The sequence below is a fragment of the Pseudonaja textilis genome, chromosome 1, assembly GCF_049901715.1.
Source record: "Pseudonaja textilis isolate UNSWEBS1 chromosome 1, rPseTex1.2, whole genome shotgun sequence".
Taxonomy (NCBI): domain Eukaryota; kingdom Metazoa; phylum Chordata; class Lepidosauria; order Squamata; family Elapidae; genus Pseudonaja; species Pseudonaja textilis.
In genome coordinates this window covers 148877064-148896711 of record NC_141990.1, presented here as the reverse complement: position 1 = coordinate 148896711, position 19648 = coordinate 148877064, and the positions used below count along the sequence as shown (strand labels likewise).

At 37.6% G+C, this 19648-nt stretch overlaps 1 protein-coding gene across 4 annotated transcripts in view; it reads right to left on the bottom strand.

Moving 5' to 3' along the window:
* MACROD2 (mono-ADP ribosylhydrolase 2) overlaps positions 1–19648 on the bottom strand; it is a 1143457-nt gene that overhangs the window by 1099067 nt on the left and 24742 nt on the right. For all 4 annotated transcript variants that reach the window (XM_087919277.1, XM_087919278.1, XM_026712814.2 and 1 more), the window contains exon 3: positions 15763–15870. In XM_087919277.1, coding sequence (XP_087775403.1) covers positions 15763–15870 — 108 coding nt within the window. The remainder of the gene's footprint in view (positions 1–15762; positions 15871–19648) is intronic.

Sequence of the window (19648 nt, the reverse complement as noted above, 5' to 3'; positions counted from 1 at the left end):
TTCAATAGAAAGAGATTTCCCCCAGTTACTGGGAACTTAAGGTAGTCTAAATGTTTAATTTCCCAGTTTCAACCTAAATTTCTTACTGCAAAAGAAGCTATTAACAGGAACATTTTGAAAACTGTTACTTTTTACATATATGTGCCAGTCATTAAGTCACTGTTGTTAATGGCAAATGAAGCATCTTAAAATACTCATTGTTTCACAACTGTCAAAAACAGAAGCAAGATGTTAAAGGAAGTCCATAAACTGCTTTCTTTCACACTTAGAAATTACTTTTATTTGTACTTATATATACCTACACTTCAGTCTTCCAGTGACAGATTCACAACTTTACAGAGTTATAATTCAATCCTAAGAAGCAGAAACAAAGGAATTTCATATGCTCAAATATGAACTTTAAAGTATACTGCCAAAATTCTATAATATTAATCATTATTCTTAAGAACAAACATACCGAATTTCATTTGAAGAAACTTAACCATTTAAAAAAATATGTGCTGTGAGTAGATCAGGTTGTATTGGAAAAAAGTATTGGTAGCAACTCCTGATATTGCCTATATTAACTCAATTAATTAGCTTCTGTATTTTCCAGGATTTCAACTAGAGTTTTTCAAGCAGTTCTAATTAGAGATGCTGCCAATTAAATATGGGTAAAAAGGTATTACATTCCTATCTTTCTTCTAACTTTTCCTAAAGAATACTTCTATTAGAAAATAATAAACATTATCGATACTAATTTCATTCTCTATACTAATTTCATTTATTGCCCACATCCTTGAACTGAATCCTAAAAATATGCTTATAATGCAGGAGAATAATATGAAAACACACTAAAAAATAAGTGGTGTACCTGATTATTACCACATAGGTTTATTGTTTCTCTTTCCTGCAAATGTATCTTCTGGTTTTGTAACATCCAAAGATTATATCCAAATACAAACACTGACAGATTTAGAGAATTGGGAGGGAATGATGACTCTGACAACTGGTTTGAGGCCCCAGTGGTGGAGTATCACACTGGAGATGAATTAAGAGAAAATCCTACTCACCCCCTCTCCTTTCGTCTACTCCTTCCCTCACCATCTTTTAAGTGTATCTTTACTTTGGATTGTAATTCTATTTCTAGCATTTATAGAAATATTTATCGTTTATTGGTTTTATTGATTTTCATGTTGTAAGCCACTCAAGAGTTGCTTTGGAGCAAAATGGTTAGTAAACAAAATGTAATAAATAAATAAGTAATAAGTTTGAAAAGCATGTTTTGGTTTGTTCCAAACCAGTCAAATGCTTAAAGAAACAGTTGCAAAATATGCATAATTTTTTTTTTAGGGGGGGGATTTGAATATTTATGTACATTATTTCCTGAATAAATTCTAAAGATCTGAATACTGCAATGTTAGGTTCAAATATTTTTTTTCAATATATAATGTATATAAACATATTCTAATGATATTCTTTTTCTAATCCAACATAAAATCCTACAATAAAGTAAAACTGCTTGGCAGAAAGCACGATAAATATGGTATCTATGTATTAATCACTACAGAATTCACAAGAATGCAGAATCTTTAACATTGTACAATATACTCAGCTATGAACCAAAGCAGGGGTGTCAAACTCACGACGAACATCATGTGACATATTACAACTTTTTCCCCCTTCGCTAAACCAGGGGTGGGCGACTATGGGCCACATGTTTAACACCCCTGAACTAAAGCAAGTATAAAATAGTAGAGATTTAAAAAGATGAATGCTGATTTAAAAGTAAGCACTAATTTTAAAAAATATCTGTAACATATATTCTGAATAGATTTTAAATTTAATAATTATTTTTCCACATTAAAAGTCAAAGTATTAAGGGTATTCCATTCAAGGCATGAAGGAATATATTCAGTATCCTAAATCTATTGACTGAAGTGCTGAAGCCCCCATCTTACCATCTCAGAGACCTAAATGATTAGCTATTGACCGGTACTAGAAGACCAGTTTCATCCTCATGGGGACTCTTCAAGTGTAGGTATCCTCCTTTATTTGTTTGTTTGTTCATATTCTTTAAAATCCCACTTTTATGATTTTTTATAAATAACTCAAGATGATGAACATAATGCTCCTTCTATATTCAACTCTTCAATGGGATTTGAACACAGTGTCCTTGCACTAGTTGATTATAACAGGTACTGGTTTTGAGGCTTCTAGCTTGAGACCCAGACCAACAAAGTTAAGAAAAGTCTCTACATGAAAGCATGTAGAAAAAAGGAAGAGCTATTTGCATAGCTTTCATCTCAGGGACTTTCTAGCTAGCTTGGATTTAGAGCTTTCAAAGAGAAAGAATCTTGCTCCTCTTGAATTTATGTTAACAGTAAAAATGACTAGGAAGTATTCTGTTGAAGCATTTTATGAGAAAGGAGCACGTTTTCAATTTTTAGTATGTAAAAATGTAGTGTGCCATAATTGACAATTTGTGGGCAACACTAACTACAGAGATATGTATAGAGTAATCATTTGTCCATAGAAGGTATTTCCTAATTGATTGTCAATCCAGTGTTTGGTTGCCCTCCTGGAGGAATGTAGAACATTAATGTACTTATAATTAAGTGGTAGCATTTATCTACCTTTCCTGTGACTTGCTGTAGAAGAAATTGTAAGCTTCTTCAATCACAACCTCTAAATATAGCGTATAACTAGTACAATGAAGCCATCACAAAATAGCAGCTAGTAATTATCAAAGCATATAAATTATCAACACTTACTGGACAACACACTCGAAACTCAGATGTTATAATGTGGATATTAGATGAACTGCACATGGAAATAAACTGATAGATAATATGTTCCAATAATAAAGATGTAATATAGCTAAATGGCTCTCATTGTTAGCAAAATGTTAGTTGCACTGTGCACTACCTGTTGACTCTGAATTATTTTCAAGGCAACCCTCCATAGAGCAAATTATTGCAATCCATTGGCAAATTGACAAAGGCATGAATAACTATTGCATCTACTGCAAGTATGGCCACAACTGGTGCATTAGACAAAGCTGTCTGAAATCTCTCCTGGGCATCAGTTCTACCTACAATTTCAAGTCAACTCCTACTAGGAGATTTCAACCGCACCAAGAACTATAGATTTAATTGTCCTGGAATTAAAAGACTTTTATATAGAGGCCATTCATTTTTCTGGACTTAACTCTTCCCCATTTAACTCACAAAACCTCTACAGATTTCTGAAACCTTTTTAAAAAGTATACTGTGCCTTTAATGCAGATTTGCACGGCAAATTACAGGTGGAACAAATAAGTTATCAAGTGATGGGCTCAAATACCCAAATTCTCATTTTGCATCCAGAGCTAAATCCACCCATTCTTCAGCATAATTCTATTTAACTTGTGCTAGTAAACCTTCAGTTTGTAATTTTAAAAAGAACACATGACTATATATTATCTGCCCAATTCTTGTAGTACAGGGGTTGACTTTTCAGTTGATCTTACTCCAATCTCAATTAAAGGAAGGGATCAAAAGTAATGTTTTAAACATCATAATCATATATCTTCCACCATTTCCCAATCTTTGCCAAACTGTCAGACAGTTGCACAATCCCCAACTGCTGGTTCTGAGAAAGATATCGATGAATCCATACAGTAGATGGAATGTTATTGTCTTTGATACCCAGTATTTTCATTAAGCACTATCTTGTTTATTAGATAGTCCATCTCAAGAATGAACCAACTTCTTCTATCACCTGAGCTCTATTTGAAATAAATCTGATTTCTTGGATTTTAAACAGTCCATTTGCTAAAATAATCAATCCAAATATGATGTTTCCCATTAAATTAACGTATCTGCACATTTACATTTTGGATAATGTATGGTGCTGGAGAAGACTCCTGAGAGTCCCTTGGCCTGCAAGGCGATCAAACCGGTCAGTCCAAGAGGAGAACTTTAGAAGGCGAGATCCTGAAGATGAAACTCAAATACTTCGGCCACCTAATGAGAAGGACTCACTGGAGAAGAGTCTAATACTGGGAATGATTGAGGGCAATAGAAGAAGAGGATGACAGAGAATGAGGTGGCTGGATGGAGTCACTGAACCAGTAGGCATGAGCTCCGGGAGATGACAGAGGACAGGAAGGCCTGGAGGAATGTTGTCCATGGGGTCACGATGGGTTGGACATGACTTCGCAACTAACAACAACAACAACAAAATATATGTTGCAGAATAGTAATTAAAACAAACCCTTTACATATTTGGAGCTAAAGCTTCTCAGAATGCTCTAATCTTTATTCCCTATGCAGTAGTTACATAACTCATCATCACAGACTGTTTTTCAGACACAATTATTAATAATCGCTTTACTTATAATATATATGAAACAGTTGACTAGTAAAGCTGACTATTTTTCTCCTATACATTGGTTTAAAACTACCTGTCATTGCATAATGTGGGAGGAAAGCTTAAATTTTTCTAAAACCATCCCTGAGGTAGTCCCTCTTATTTGGAGAAGTAAAGATGATTGTGGCATTAAAACAGTATTCTCTTTTGAGGCTTTAAGTAATTCTGTTAGCAGCCACAGACTGATTGACTGACTGACTGACTGACCCTCTCTCTCTCTCTCTCTCTCTCTCTCTCTCACACACACACACACACACACACACACACACACAAAAGAACTGAGTATTCATAAAAATCCCTGGTTGCCATCATTAGGGGATCTATTTTCAACTAGTCCTATTAGGAAAAGGAAAGGGATTAATGGAAACACAGCACACCCTAGTGACAAAAACACACTACTTTCAAAAATATACAAAATGGAAACAATGCTAGGACATGGAAAAGCTCAAATGAATTATCTGTTTTCTGCATTTGTGCTTCGTATAAGACAAACTGTTAATATTACAGAAGTGAAATTTAATTAATTTGCTTTTTATAACATATATTCAAATGCAATTCTAAGTTTTGTTGCACCCATCATTCAATCCCCAATCAAAAATTGTTAATACGATTTTGACATAAAGCAAACGCAAAAAGTAAAAGTAGCAAACTGGGACACAGCAAGAAACAGAAACAAGCAAGCCAGAAGGAAGAACACCCCAGAGCCCCAGCCCCAGAAAGCCTAGCCCAGCCCATGGCATCACAAGAAGCAGAAACAAGCAAGCAAGTAACCCTAAAGCCATGGCATGCCCAGAACTCAGCTCTAGCAAAGCAAGCAAGCAAGCAGCAGTCCCAGAACTGGCCTTGCAGGGAGCAAGCAAGCAATATAGGAGTTGCCGCAGAACTGCGGCACACCTGGAAGGCCAACCACAGCTTAGCCCAGCAACAGGCCAAAGGGGCTTCTTGTCACGAAGAGCCAGAGTGGATATGCCTTGTCAGCATTAGAAGCAAGAAGATAAAGTCAGCTGGGGTGAGAGTGCAGAGGTCTTGCAGTGTAGGGTAAAAGTCAGGGTAAAGGCAATTGTGGCTTGGACTGGACTGGGGCAGCTGAGCCTTCCAGGGCAATGGCTATTTCATGCTGTACTGTAGCTTGGGGGTTTCTTGCAGCCTTAGAGCTATGGTATGCCAAGAAGTCCCTGAACCACAGCATGGTGAGTAGCTTCACAACACAGTTCTGAGGCTCTTTGCTGCTTCACAAGGCAGGGTGTAGGGCAACCAATAGGGCAGAAGCCTGGGGACGATAGGCTGGTGGGAGAAGTTAGAGATAGTCACTTATTTTACTGAGACTCAGGGCTGGGAGGCGCAAACTTGGAATGGCTTGGATTGGGGTGGGCCGTGGCTAACGACTGGTGAAATTTGTTTAACAATTGCCAGAATTCCCGTCACTGTGCCAGGAGGTCACATAACATCTCACTTTATGATTGTTTTATTTAGCAGTGAAAATCCTGCTCCCAATTGTGGTTGTTAATTGGGTTCTGCTTGTAGAAAATTTTAAGAAATCTACAACCGAGACAATAACCCTAAGATCTTTCTAAATTTACTGCAACTTTAGAAAAAGGAAATAAATTGAATCAAATGTTATCAGAACAAAGTGGCAAATTGTATTATTTGGATGATTGACTTTGTGTTTCACTTCATCTTATTCTATGTTACCTTAATTAATGTAATTAACATAGCAACATAGCATAACCTACTTCAGGGGTTTCCTACTCACACAATGGGCCATCCTATTACTCTCCCCATCTTATCCTCTGTCAGCTTTCCAAATTTGCACCAGAAAATACATCAAGTTTTCAGAGAAGATCTGAAATGTGAGTGGAAAATCATGGCATGGAGTAACAATCCATTCTACTGGAAGAACAGCAACCTACTCTAGTATATCATCAGTAGATAAAGCTGATTTTTTAAAACTTATACGTACATGAATGCCAACAATGCTATTAAGTTCTCACAGAAGCTTATTATATGCAGAAGGTTTATTATAAATATGTCTCCAATGCTTTTACTCTCCAATATGTAAGCACAAAATCATATAACCACATTATTTATATATTCACACTTCACTTTTACTTTTCTATTATCTATGTGACAGAGCCCTCAAATAAACAGCTTGAGGGATTACTTATGTACTCGTGATTTACTTCCCACATAAAAATCAAACAAAAAAGCTAATCAGAGCTATTGGCAACAATAGCAATGAGTGCATACACATGGTCTAAACAATAAAAAAGCACTTCACAAGTATCTTGGCCAATTTTTACGAACAGCAGGCATGGTGATAACTAGCAGATTCAGTAGAGTATCTCCACTAAGCCATAGTTTTATTTTTAATATATTCTTCCAGTTCTGGTTGCTTTGTAAACTTTATGCGTGATTCCTGGTATTAGACTGTACTGAATTAAATGAGTCAGCAATTTTACATGACAAAGTCATCTACTTTCCATAAACCTGCAAGAAATAAAATACATCACAGAAATATTGTAAGGTTCAATATAAGAATTCCAAAATCAGATTTCGCATGACATGACATAGGTCTTCTAATGCTAACAATCCTGGAAAGTATAGTATACTCAATATGTGAGATTTCAAAATGATAGAAAAGTCAAGATGACATACATGCTATTACCAAGCTATTCTGTAACTTTTTAAGAATTCATTTCTGTTGCTGCTTGCAAATTAGAAATACATTTCTTGTTATTTCTGCTAACAAAAATGATAACAGATTTCTAGTTTCCAAATATAGGGATACTCCAAGCTCTGCTTTATTGTCAAACCTTTAGACTTTGCAAAGGTAAATATAAATTAGGTAACTATAGGAGGCATACTAAGCAACCAGGTCCAATATTTTACCTTTTAAAGAAGAGATGAATGTAATGGATCTTTCAAAGCTAACAAAAGAACAAAACTCCAATTTTATCATAATCCTATGCTCCACATACTAACTGTTATGTTTAGCCTCAGAAAATATTTTAAATTAGTTACTGCTGGCTCATATATATTTAGAGTTTAACAACATAATCACAGCATAAAAAAATAGCCTCAAACTTTTAACTTCAATATAGGCAAAAATGCTTTATGTACAAGGTCAGCAAATACAACTGTTTCTCTTTTATGGAAAAACTGTTTGTGGCAGCATGATAGACAAAACTACAGTAACTTTCTAGGGAAAGAGTCCTTCTAATACAGTGGTTCCCAAAGGGGGCGGTACTGCCCCCTGGGGGGGATGCCTTGGGGGGTTGCCAAGAGGCAAGGGGGCTGGCAGGGCGGTGCTAAGAGGCAAGGGGGAGTTTGAGGCACCGGCCCTGCAGGTTCACTCATTGACTGTAGCATCGCTCCAGGGCTGGCGCTTCCAATGCGGAAGTGGTAGCACGTTACATGCCATGGCCGTGTTCAATGCGCCGCCCCCCTGCCACCTCTTAGCACCCCTTTGCTGGCCCCCTTGGGGATGCTAAGAGGCTGCAGGGGGGCATTTGAGGCACCCATTGACTGTAGCACCGCTCTGGAGCCGGAGCCTCCAATGCAGAAGCAGTGGCACGTTATATGCCGCCGCCGCAGTGTTCAATGCACTGTCCCCCTGCCACCTCTTAGCGCCCCTCTGCTGGCCCCCTTGGGGACGCTAAGAGGCGTCAGGGGGGCGTTTGAGGCACCAGCTCTGCAGGTTCACCCATTGTCTGTAGTAATGCTCCAGAACCGGTGCCTCGAATGCGGCAGCACGTTGGGAAAAGCTGCTGCCACCGCTTTCCCAAAGTGCCGCCGCTGCCACATTCTGTCCGTCTGTCCATCCATCCATCCATCCATCCATCCATCCATCCATCCAAAAGGTCTATCTGTTGCCTGCCTGCCTGCCTGCCTGCCTGCCTGCCTGCCTGCCTGCCTGCCTCTCTCTCTCTCTCTCTCTCTCTCTCTCTCTCTCTCCATCCATCCATCCATCCATCCATGTTCGAAGCGCCGGCCCCGCAGGCACATCAGGAAAGTAGAGCAAAGCCAGTCTGAGAGGGAGGAGGGAAGAAGGGAGGGAGAGAGAGAGAGAAAGAGAGAGACCTGACGCATCAGATTGAATGAGGCCTAGTTTAGACTGAGGCCCTTTTGCACATTGAAACATCTTTGGCTTCTATTAAAAGTTTTGTGGACAAAACATGGTCAAGACTATCAGGAAGCTCTCTCATTTTGTTGAGGCTTTAAACAGGATCCATTGGACCAGATCTCTACCCTAAAAATTACTTTTTCCCAATGTATTACAGTGCCAATTCTGAAGAAGGCAAAACCAAAATGTACTGGTAAATTACAAGGAGAATACACACACACACACACACACTCCTTTCTAACCCTGCTGGAGCAGGTGATTGGACTAGAATAGATATCTCATTATCTTTCTCCTCCCTCCCTCCCTCCTTCTTTATTTCTTTTTCTTTCTGTCCCTTCGTTCTACCCCCCCTTTCTTTGTCCCTTTTTCTTTCTTTCCCTTTTCTCTTTATTTTCTTTCTCTCTTTCCTCTCTCTCTTTCCCTCTCTCAGGCTCATCCCTTTAGATCAAGGGATGCCAAACTTTTGGACCTCAGGGACCACCAAACTCATAATTTTAAATCCCAGAGACCACTAATATGAATTTTGACTGACAGTGGCTTTCTGGCATTGGTAGGAGGGAGGGACGAGAGGAGGAGGGAGAGAGAGAGAGAGAGAGAGAGAGAGAGAGAGAGAGAGAGAGAGAGAGAGAGAGAGATCTGATCCAACCTCTCTCCTCTCTCTCACACACAGAGCAGGGGTGGGATTTAGACCCTGATCTAAAGCTGTCAAAACTCCAAAAACTGGTCAAGTAGCTCTGGGAGGCCAGTCATAAATTAGAACACTTGCTAAACAACCGGTCATTAAGTGAGGACCACTTGTATTTGGTTTGCCAGTCACCTGGCCACGCCCACCCAGTCACATGACCAGCAAGCCACGCCCACCCAGTCATCTGACCAGCAAACCACATGCTCAAATTAGGCCACCACCCACAGAAATTTGAATCCCACCCTTGGGTGGGGGGCACCGAGGATGAGTTTGTAGCACCAAGGGGGCAGTGGACCGAAAAAGTTTGGGAACCACTGTTCTAATATAATTGGCAATTGTTCCAATACAACCCCCTCACTGAACATCCAGATTCATTTTCATTAACTGTTATCTTCCAGAAATTGAGTATGCAGCAAACCGCTACAAATGGTGGAATAACCTCTCTATTTATGTATTTATTGGATTCATAAGCCTCCCGGTTCCATTATGACTCTTGGAGACACACAATATAGCACCAAAACAATATAATATAAACAACATAAAACAGCATCCAGGGAAATTAAAAAACAGTCTGGAAAAATAACACCAGTTCCAGTAGGCCATTCATTCCCACTGGAGTTCTGTCACCCACTGCAATGATATGTGGGAATGGTTTGCGGAGATAGGGGTGGGACAGAGGGATGCTGCCTAGGGAATAATCAGATAAGAGTGGGCATAGACTACAGTTGAATTACAGGCAGAGAAAGAAACTCAAAAGGGAATCTTCCTAACTTATCAGGCTGAATAAGGTGGGGAAAGGAGAGATTTGTACTATCAAACTTGCAAGATTGATGCCAGCCTTTCCTGGTAGACCAGACAGGAAAGAAGACCAAATTAACTAATTTTACTTTATTGTAAGGCTACAATAACAGCAATATGCGTTCATTCCTACCAGTCCTTTTTCTCAATCAATGTTCCTAAAAGATATTCCTCTCTGGCCATCAGTCTCTCATTTGGAAACTGTTAAACTAATTTAATCAGTTAACAATGGGAAAACTCCCAGCAGTGACTCAGTGACTGCCAAACCATTCGAAACCAATTGCCCCTTTGAATTCTTTAATCATACATGTTAATAACACCTTCCAACGCTATGATGACGTGAGTTTGACACCCCTGTTCTAGAAGGTCCAAGACTAAAACAGGATAACTTTCTACTCAGTAAACAAGGGGACGTCAGGTCCAATAGGGAACCAATATGCCTTTCTGCAGTTTCTAGTAAAGAAATACTCACTTTACTCCTATTTCTTATCTGTTATCTTCACTCATTTAAAACCACCCTTTGTTTCCATCCCTAGAGAAACACTCTGGTAGAAGCTGTTTCATTCTCTATAAAATGGAGGTTCCTTATTTAATTAGGATGTTGCATGACAAACACCATGACACAAATTAGACGTGATAGTAGCGGTCACCTCTCTGAAGATACCTCAATCCAGAAAGGAATAAAACAAGATTGCATCTCTTTCTCTCACACACACACACACACACACACACACACACACACACACACACTTCAATATGTATGTACATTCAATAGTCAGCGTCCTAAGCAAGACAAAATTCTACCACTACTATCACCAAAATTTAATGATAGATTGCTGGTTGCACTTCTCTGTGCCAATTTTATGGTTGTCCTTTCTCTAACTCAAGTTAGCCTTGGATCCTAGCAGACAACTGTACAGAAGAAAGGCACACAATAAACTATTCTAAAACCAAAATTAGAGAATTCTTGAAGGAATTGATACCCTGCAGTGCTAACCGCACATCAAAGGAGAAGAATAATTTCATTGGCTTCATTCTTCAAATATCTTGGTATAATATTTCAATACTCAAGAGTCCAGTGCAAGCAAATTAAATCATTTCTGATGAGGCTAACAATAGCACTAAGTCATACTGGTCTTTTTTTATACTACTAATAAAGAAGACAAGAACACGCCTGTGGCTATAAAATTGTTTAAAGCTAAACCTATTTCCCAGATGTTATACAGCTGTCTGATACACATTAATTTCAAGTCCTTAGATATCATTCAGTCCAGATTCCTATCAGTGCTCTTCTGAGTATCTTGCAGAATCAAGAACATGAAACAGACCATTTGGAAATCAGGATAATACCTTTGGAAACTAGGTCCTGCATAGACTGGCTTTACTTTTGACTCAAACTCAATTTTTCTAGTGATTTATTGATCCTTCTCAATAATTCTTCTTTTTCCCAGAAACAGTAATATATACCAGTGTGGCTTCCCAAGCGCAGTCCTCTTGGTCACAATGAGTCCATGGAGTAGAGGAGCAATACAGCAGTAGCTATTTGACACAGCTTTCAGGTAGAAGAGGACAAATTAGGAGCATTGGCAATAAATAAAAAGGGAACTTTAACCAATAACCTATTCAGTCTCACCTGCCTAATGCACTGCAGAGCTTTTTTTTCCCCCAGCATCCTTTAATATTTTGCCCTCTGCAATTTTGGAGGACAGATATAATATTATCGCTTTTGCAGAGCGAACCTGGAGGAATCTGAAAGCTTTGCCCATCCATTTCTAACATCTGCCTTTATAGCAATTTGCACCGTCTCGTTATAACTCCACTTACTAAGAGTAGTGTCACTTGTTCTGGGAAATGACTTCTTTTGCTTCCTACTGCTAGACAGCATCCCTAAACATCACAGGGAATGTAGCAAAAAATGTTTTCAGGCTCTCAATACTGGCTCAACCAGAACACTCGAGAAAACCTCTAATCCTCTTCAGTATAAATGTGTTATTTATCATATGGGAATAATGTATTGCAGCACAAAAATGTAAGACTTACATGTAGTTGGTTTTTCTGTCTATGCCAATTTAAAATCAAGAATGATGAGTTTTCAAAGGCATCCTCCCAATATAGCATTTCATTCTTTGGCACTGCTGCAATATTTAAATAGATTGGTTTAGCCTAATATTACTGGGTGTGCTTCTGAATTAATGTCCTGCTGGAAAGCTACAAGTAGACAATTTTAACTATATGATAAATTATGTTGCCAAATGAAATGGACTAGTAATCAGAGATAGGCTGTCAGATCAATTTCAGATTTAAATTCCTCTTTTCCCTTCACCTGTTCATTAAGCTTCAGATGCATGGCAATCTTGGTGACTGATTGTGCATTAACAACCTGCTCCTACAGGGAGGTGTAACTTAGTAAACAGACCATACTAACATATTCATTTAAACATAATTCAGAGCTAATATATTCAGTTCACAATTCAACATATAAACACCCTGTTTCTCCCCTAAAGTTTAAATTTTGGCTTGACAGTGAAGTGATATGATAGTTCATACAATTACAATGCAACAAACCAGAAACTTTCTGAAGGTCAAAGGAAACCAGGGGAAAAAAAATCAAACAATAAAATCTGCTCTATGCAATTTAAAAGAACAACCTATATGGTTGTTTCTATATAGGGTGTTTCTTATATTATCTTACTCCTGCTCTTTTATTGAAGTTCAGTTTTTAAAAATCTACTGAAATATTGAAAGATGCAAAAAAAAGAGCGATTGAGATTATCAAAATGCTGGAGTTTTTAAAGAATTAGATAGGAAGAAAAAAGTGCAGGGTTCTGGGGGTTTTTTTTAATAGAAATATGATAAATTAGTCAAGCTGCGGGGGAAAATAGGTAGAAAAAGGCTTTCTCTGAAATTATTAGAACCTAAAGATCATACAGTGGAACAGAGTTGTGGAAAACTTAAAATAGATACTTCTTTCCATAATGTACAGTAGACAAGACAAGTGACTATTGTAAGATGTAGAGATGGAAACTAAACTTCCGTTTTAAAGGAGTGTTTATATATTAAGAATATAATGTACAAATTCCAATAACGGAAATAGTCTAACAGCAGGTGGCAGCACTTAACCAATTTTAACTGATCTTGAAAAAAACTAGGCAGAGTTGAATGTGTAGGAGTTACATAAAACAACTATACTCCAGAAGTGAACCATGGTGAATCATGCCAGAAAAACTGAGAAACTTCACTTTCCCTTTTTCTAGATCTGGACCATGTCAATCTAGTCATTCTGGTGGTCCAGCCATTTTCTAGCACCAAATCATTCATAAGAAGTGGTTTCTAGTGTTCTAAATAGATCCCATAGAAGTTTAATAAAAATATGTTTGGTCAGTCAACCCAGGTCTGGCATTTTTATCCACCTATCGAAAGCTTCCCAAGAACCTGGGGTATTATGTTGAGTAAAAGTTATTCCAATAAAAGATGCCTGTTGCAAAGTGACTGATGGTAATTTTGCCTATGCTGATGAAGTTTGCAGGTCTTTGTTTTTTGTTATTTTTCTCAAGTTCTTAATCTTATAGTCTGCTGTCTCCAAGGACTGCCACGTCCACTAACCAGACTTTTTTTTGTCTTTCTTATCAATAATTGTTACATATGCTGTTACAACTGCCACATATGCTTATCTGTTTCAATTCTAAAGTCCCAAAGCACTTTAGCTTCTTCATTTTCTATTACTTTGGCTATTCTGTGGCCCTACCAGTTCCTTGCTTACAAGCAAATAGTATTTCTTGCAGATAGTCCAATGTAACATTGTTGCTACTTTGTCATGCTACGTTTGTAGCCAATCTGTACAATCTTCTTGCAGCAGCTAATCAGCTTCTTTGCAGAGGTATCACTTGCTGTCTGTTGCTGTCGTCTCAATTTTGGATTTAGCAATAAATAGCAATAACACTTAGACGTATATACCGCTTCACAGTGGTCTACAGCCCTTCTCTTAAGTGGTTTGCAGAGTCAGCCTATTGCCCCCAACAATCTGGGTCCTCATTTAACCCACCTTCGAAGGATGGAAGGATGAGTCAATCTTGAGCCAGTGAGACTCGAACTGCCAAACTGCTGACAACCAGCAATCAGCAGAAGTAGCCTGTCACACTGCATACTAACCACTGCACCACCGTGACTCTTTCTTTATATGCATTTGTTGTTAAGGCTTGGTCATGTGCCCCTTGGTCTCTTTCTTCAACTTGCCTGCTCTTAGCCATTGCCAGGTCTTGTTATTCTGTGCTTTGCCTATTATTTGGAGTAGGACCCTGCCCAAGGTCATATAAGCATTCATCTTATTAACATTTAGAAAGCTGCCAAAACTTGACTATTTCAGGAAGTGTTCAGGAACTGATGGAATGGTGCGTTCCCACCCTGATGTAGGTTAGGTGAATGCTTTTACTGAGAATGACATTCTTAAATGGGATGGATGTGGAGGTAATATGATTGTTTTGTATTATGGTATCATTTATTGTTCTAATTTTCTTCTTTACTACACTGTAGAGAATTGCTGCATGTGTGCTTGCTCAACACTCATGCGGAACAATCCTTGACCCCCTCCACCAATCTGCAAAGCCAGAAAAGTTGGGGAACTCTGAGCTACATCACACACCCCCAATGGATCCACCAGAATATTCTTTTCTCACTGATGGTTTTCACAGCAGTGCACTTAGAGCCTCCATTTGTGCCCCCCTCAGAACCTCTGTTCACTCCAAAGGGGCTATATTTCAAGCCCCCGTTTTCTTTTATACACTAGCTGGGTCCTTCATTCACGAAACAAGCTCCTATACGGCACATAAGAATCCCGAATGATGCACAGAAGCCCTAATTACAAAGGTACAAAAGAAGGAAATTTCTTGGCTTCTGTGTTTGTGTTAATTTGTGTGTTCTCTTTATTTTGTTTAATAAATGTATACATAAAAAGAGAAAGATAATGAATTAGCTCAGTTTTTCTCAATCTAGTGCCCTGCAGATATATGCTGCAAATACACTTAGACAGACTACCTGACATTTCAAATTCTGTTTTGATACTGAATATAGCATAACATTAACTATCTTTGACCATCATTGCTTTAATATCAGTTCATAACTGCAGTGATAATAACAGAACCAAAACTTAGGATAAAATAGTTGCATTTTCCAGAGTGCAAGACACATATGAAAGGAATTTCTTGCATATACTTTCAGAACATGAGGGAATTATTTACAAAATCTATTAAACATAAGAAATTTGAGAAACTGTAAAATCATCTGCAACCAAAATTCAAGCCACAATTTCAGGAAAAAGAAAGATCTAATAGTAAGAACAAATAAAAAGAAAGATCTAAATATATGCGTGCATACATGTGCGTGTGTGTGTTTGTCTCAACCACACAAAAATCCCCTTGCCTTTCTTCCCACAGTATTCATTCTGACAGTTCCTGACAGAAAGCTCAGTAAGATTTGAAAAGAGGGATACATTTCATTGTAATGCATTAGTTCATTACTCAACTGATCAGCAGAAATTAAATAAAAATTAACCATTCCAAAAAACAATAGACATTCACCTCTATTTTATGAGGCCACAAATTTGAATTTCCCTGGGATATGTCTGACAAAAGAGAATGTTAGTATTATTAGCATCAAGTAAAACTACTTTTCCCCCCACCCACATTATTCTGTGGATTTCCAGAGGTTTCTTAGAACACTCAAAAAACTAAGAAGCTAAATATGACATAAAAGATATTATAAAACCTACCAGCGTTAACTATGGCATCAATCTCAAGCACTGTGATATCGCCTCTGTATAGGGAGACTTTTTCACTAAGACTTTTCTGCATCAAGAAAGCTTCATTGGTGTTGTCTTCTGTAAAGCAATAGAAAAGAGTTTAAGGAATGCTAGTCATCGCCTTATATTGGAAAATGAAAAAAAATAGCCAATTCTCCTACTACTATCAGTTTAGTACCATAAATGTTAAAACATACATTACTAATGTATATATTTTAATTTGCATACTCAAATACTTAATATATACAAATATGCCACAATAGTTTCAGGGTACAAAGCAGTTCAACCCCAGCATTTATTTACTGTTACCCTCACCTTTTTGTTTATGTTTACCAAATCTGAAAGGGTACAAGTAGTCCTCAAGATACAATGACAATTGAGCTCAACATTTTTGTTGTTAACCAAGGCAGTTTTCAAGTGAATTTTGCCCCATTTTACAGCCTTTTGGCCAGAGTTGTTAAATGAATTTCTGCAGTTGTTAAGTGAATTATACAGTCATAAAGCAAATCTTCTCCCACTAATGTTGTTTATCAGAATCCAGCTGCGAAGTTTACAAACTGCATGTCAGAACAGTGCAACTGCCATAAATACATGCCAGTTGCCAAGCTGCTGAATTTTGATCAAGTGACCATGTGGATGATGCAATGGTCATAAACTGGTCATAAGTCACTTTTTTCAGTGCTGTTATCAGTTTGAAGAGTCTTAAATCAATGCTTGTAAGTCGAGGACTATCTGTATAACAAAATTAATGACTGAATTTTTTTTCTAAAACACATTAACAGTAGCCATCTCAGAAAGAAAACAGCATTAAAACTCCACTTTCAATTCCTTATACCAATTGTGCCTTTTCCTGCAATTATGCAAGTACATAATAATCCATAATAATAACTGCTTTAAGGAACTGCAAACTGATACCACCATCATGTTCCCATATGCTCCACAATACCTTTCAAATTCAAAGGACTACGTGGAATAGCTAGGACCATAAAACTCAGCTTTTTAAGCATAATTGTGCCTTGTCTGGATTTTGGAAGAATTTTCTTTTGATGTCTATTTCAGAACAGTGCTATGCAAGTAGTATATACAACAAATGTATAGATGAATTTGTATGTTTGTACTATGTCATGTGTTTTATAGGTTGTTAGATTTTTAATAAAAGAATCAAATCAGAAATCAAAAAACCTTTATTTGACTATGAAATCTGTAACTTGTATAGCATTTTGCTCCGCTAAAAAAACAGAAGATAATCCCCAAAATAATGATATGGCATGCTTGATTTTATCAAGTGAAAGAATACTGGCCTGGCAGAGTATTTTTATTTTATTTTACTTTATTTATTTTATTATGTCAAGCGATTATTAGATAATAAATATAAGTATGAACATGGTTATGAATATATGAGATGGATACGAATAAGAAAAAAAATAAACAATAGGACAGGGACGGTAGGCACGTTGGTGTGCTTATGCACGCCCCCTACAGACCTCTTAGGAAGGGGGTGAGGTCAAGACAATCTAAGGTTAAATTTTTGGGGTTTGGAGTCAGGTAGAGTATTCCAGACATTGACCACTCTGTTGCTGAAGTCGTATTTCCTGCAATCAAGTTTGGTGCGGTTTACCTTGAGTTTGTATCTATTATGTGCTCTTGTATTGTTGTGGTTGAAGCTGAAGTATTCATTGACAGGTAGGACATTGCAATATATAATTTTATGTACTATACTTAGATCGAACCGAAGGTGGCGTAGTTCTAGGTTGTCTAGGTCTAAAATTTCAAGTCTGGTGGCATAATGTATTCTGCTACGAGCAGAGGAGTGGAGAACTCTTCTTGTGAAATATTTCTGGACTTTCTCAATTGTATTAATATCAGATATGTAATGCGGATTCCAGACTGATGAGGATTGGTCTAGCAAATGTTTTGTATGCTCTAGTTAGTAGAGTGATATTACCAGAGAAAAAGCTATGCAGGATTAGGTTTACAACTCTTAATGCCTTTTTGGCTATGTAGTTACAGTGGGCTCCAGCACTCAGACCATTTGAGATGAATACTCCAAGGTCCTTGACAGAGTTTGGATCACCAACAAGGTCTTGACTATTCAGCTTGTATTTTATTTTCTGATTGTTTTTGCCAATATGTAAGACAGAGCATTTATTTGTTGAGATTTGAAGTTGCCATTTGTTTGACCATTCTGACACATAGTCGAAGTCTTTTTGAAGGGTAGCAGTATTGTCGGTCATATTGAATAGCTTTACATCATCAGCAAAAAGAACGCAGTTGCTCTTAATAGGATCACAGAGGTCATTTATGTATAGAGTTGGTCCTAGAACACTGCCTTGGGGGACACCACTGTTGACAGGTACAGGATTTGACAGGAGGCTCCCAATTTTGACCATTTGTTGCCTGTTTGAGAGGAATGTTTCTATCCAGTTATGCAGGTGTCCAGAGATACCATAAGATTTTAATTTTAGGAGTACTTTGTTGTGTACCACTGAATCAAAGGCTTTACAGAAGTCTATGTAAATTGAGTCAATTGCTTTGCCCTGATCAAGTTGTGTAGTCCATGTTTTTGCCGTGTAAGAGTTGCAGATTACAGGATAGTTTTTTTCTGAAACCAAATTGTTTGTTAGAGAGTAGGTTGTTTGTCTCTAAGTGGAGGATGATGGGTTGGTTAATAACTGATTCCATGACTTTACAGGTGACACAGGATAAAGAGATTGGTCTGTAATTTTCAACTAGGCTGGGGTCTCCCTTTTTGAAGATGGGGCTGACCATGGCTTGTGACCATAGGTTAGGCATGGAGCTGGTCCTGAAAGATTTTTCAAAGATTATGCTTAGAGGTTCAGCTATGGCAGTGGATAGCTTTTTTAAGAAGTAGGCCCATATTCCACCTTCATTCTTCCTTAATATCAATCTCCCTATCTAGTATAAAACACAAATATACATATATTTTTCTCAGATTCCGCATTATATTTTCTCTATGAATCATTTATACATTACAAAATACTATTTTCAATACATTCTTATACATCCCAACATATTACCTTGCGGAATCCCCTTCCTTATCCCTTGTTTTCACCCATTATCTCTCACTCTTTGAACAATGTACCTTCTTTTCATCCTTGTTTGTTTCCTGTTCCTCTTTATTTTTTGGTTCTTTCTCTTAATTCTCTTTTTTCCCATTCTTATTCCCCTCCCTTTCTCATTCCAATTATTAAACTTTTCTGTCTTCCTCTTTTGATTTTTCCTTTCCACTTCCTTTTTCTACTTTTCCCTTCTCTCTTTAACCATTTTCCAAACCATTCTCCCTTTTATCATCCCATCAGACCGCAAAATTTTAATTCTAATTCCTTTTCCCCCCTGCTTGAATAATTGTTGTCTGTTTGTTCTTCTAAATTGGCTTCTTCTTTATAAAACTCCTCCCCCTCTGGTTTATTGTGTTCTTATGTATGCTGAGTCACCATTTCTAATTTCTGTAATACATAATTACACATTTCTAGTTTAATTTTTATCATGTCCCTTGTATCTTGCATATCCTATCTTATGTTTTGTAAGTCCAGTCTTATATCAACAAGTAGCTCCTCCATTATATCTTCTCCTTTTTTCTTTTTCTTTACTCTTCCTTAATAGTTGAAATCCTTTTCTTTGATAGATATATTCAATCCAGAGTCCAGTATCTTATTTCAGCCAATATCTTTTGAGTTTATTTTCAACAATTCATACTCTTGAATCTTTATTCCAAATCTTCTAATTGGCCTCCCAACTGTTTCCCAAATTACTGGGTGGTTCTATGACAATAATAAAGTTCCTTTTATTTTCTTTCAAGTTCCAAGATCCAAAGTCTCAAAAAGACCAGGCATTT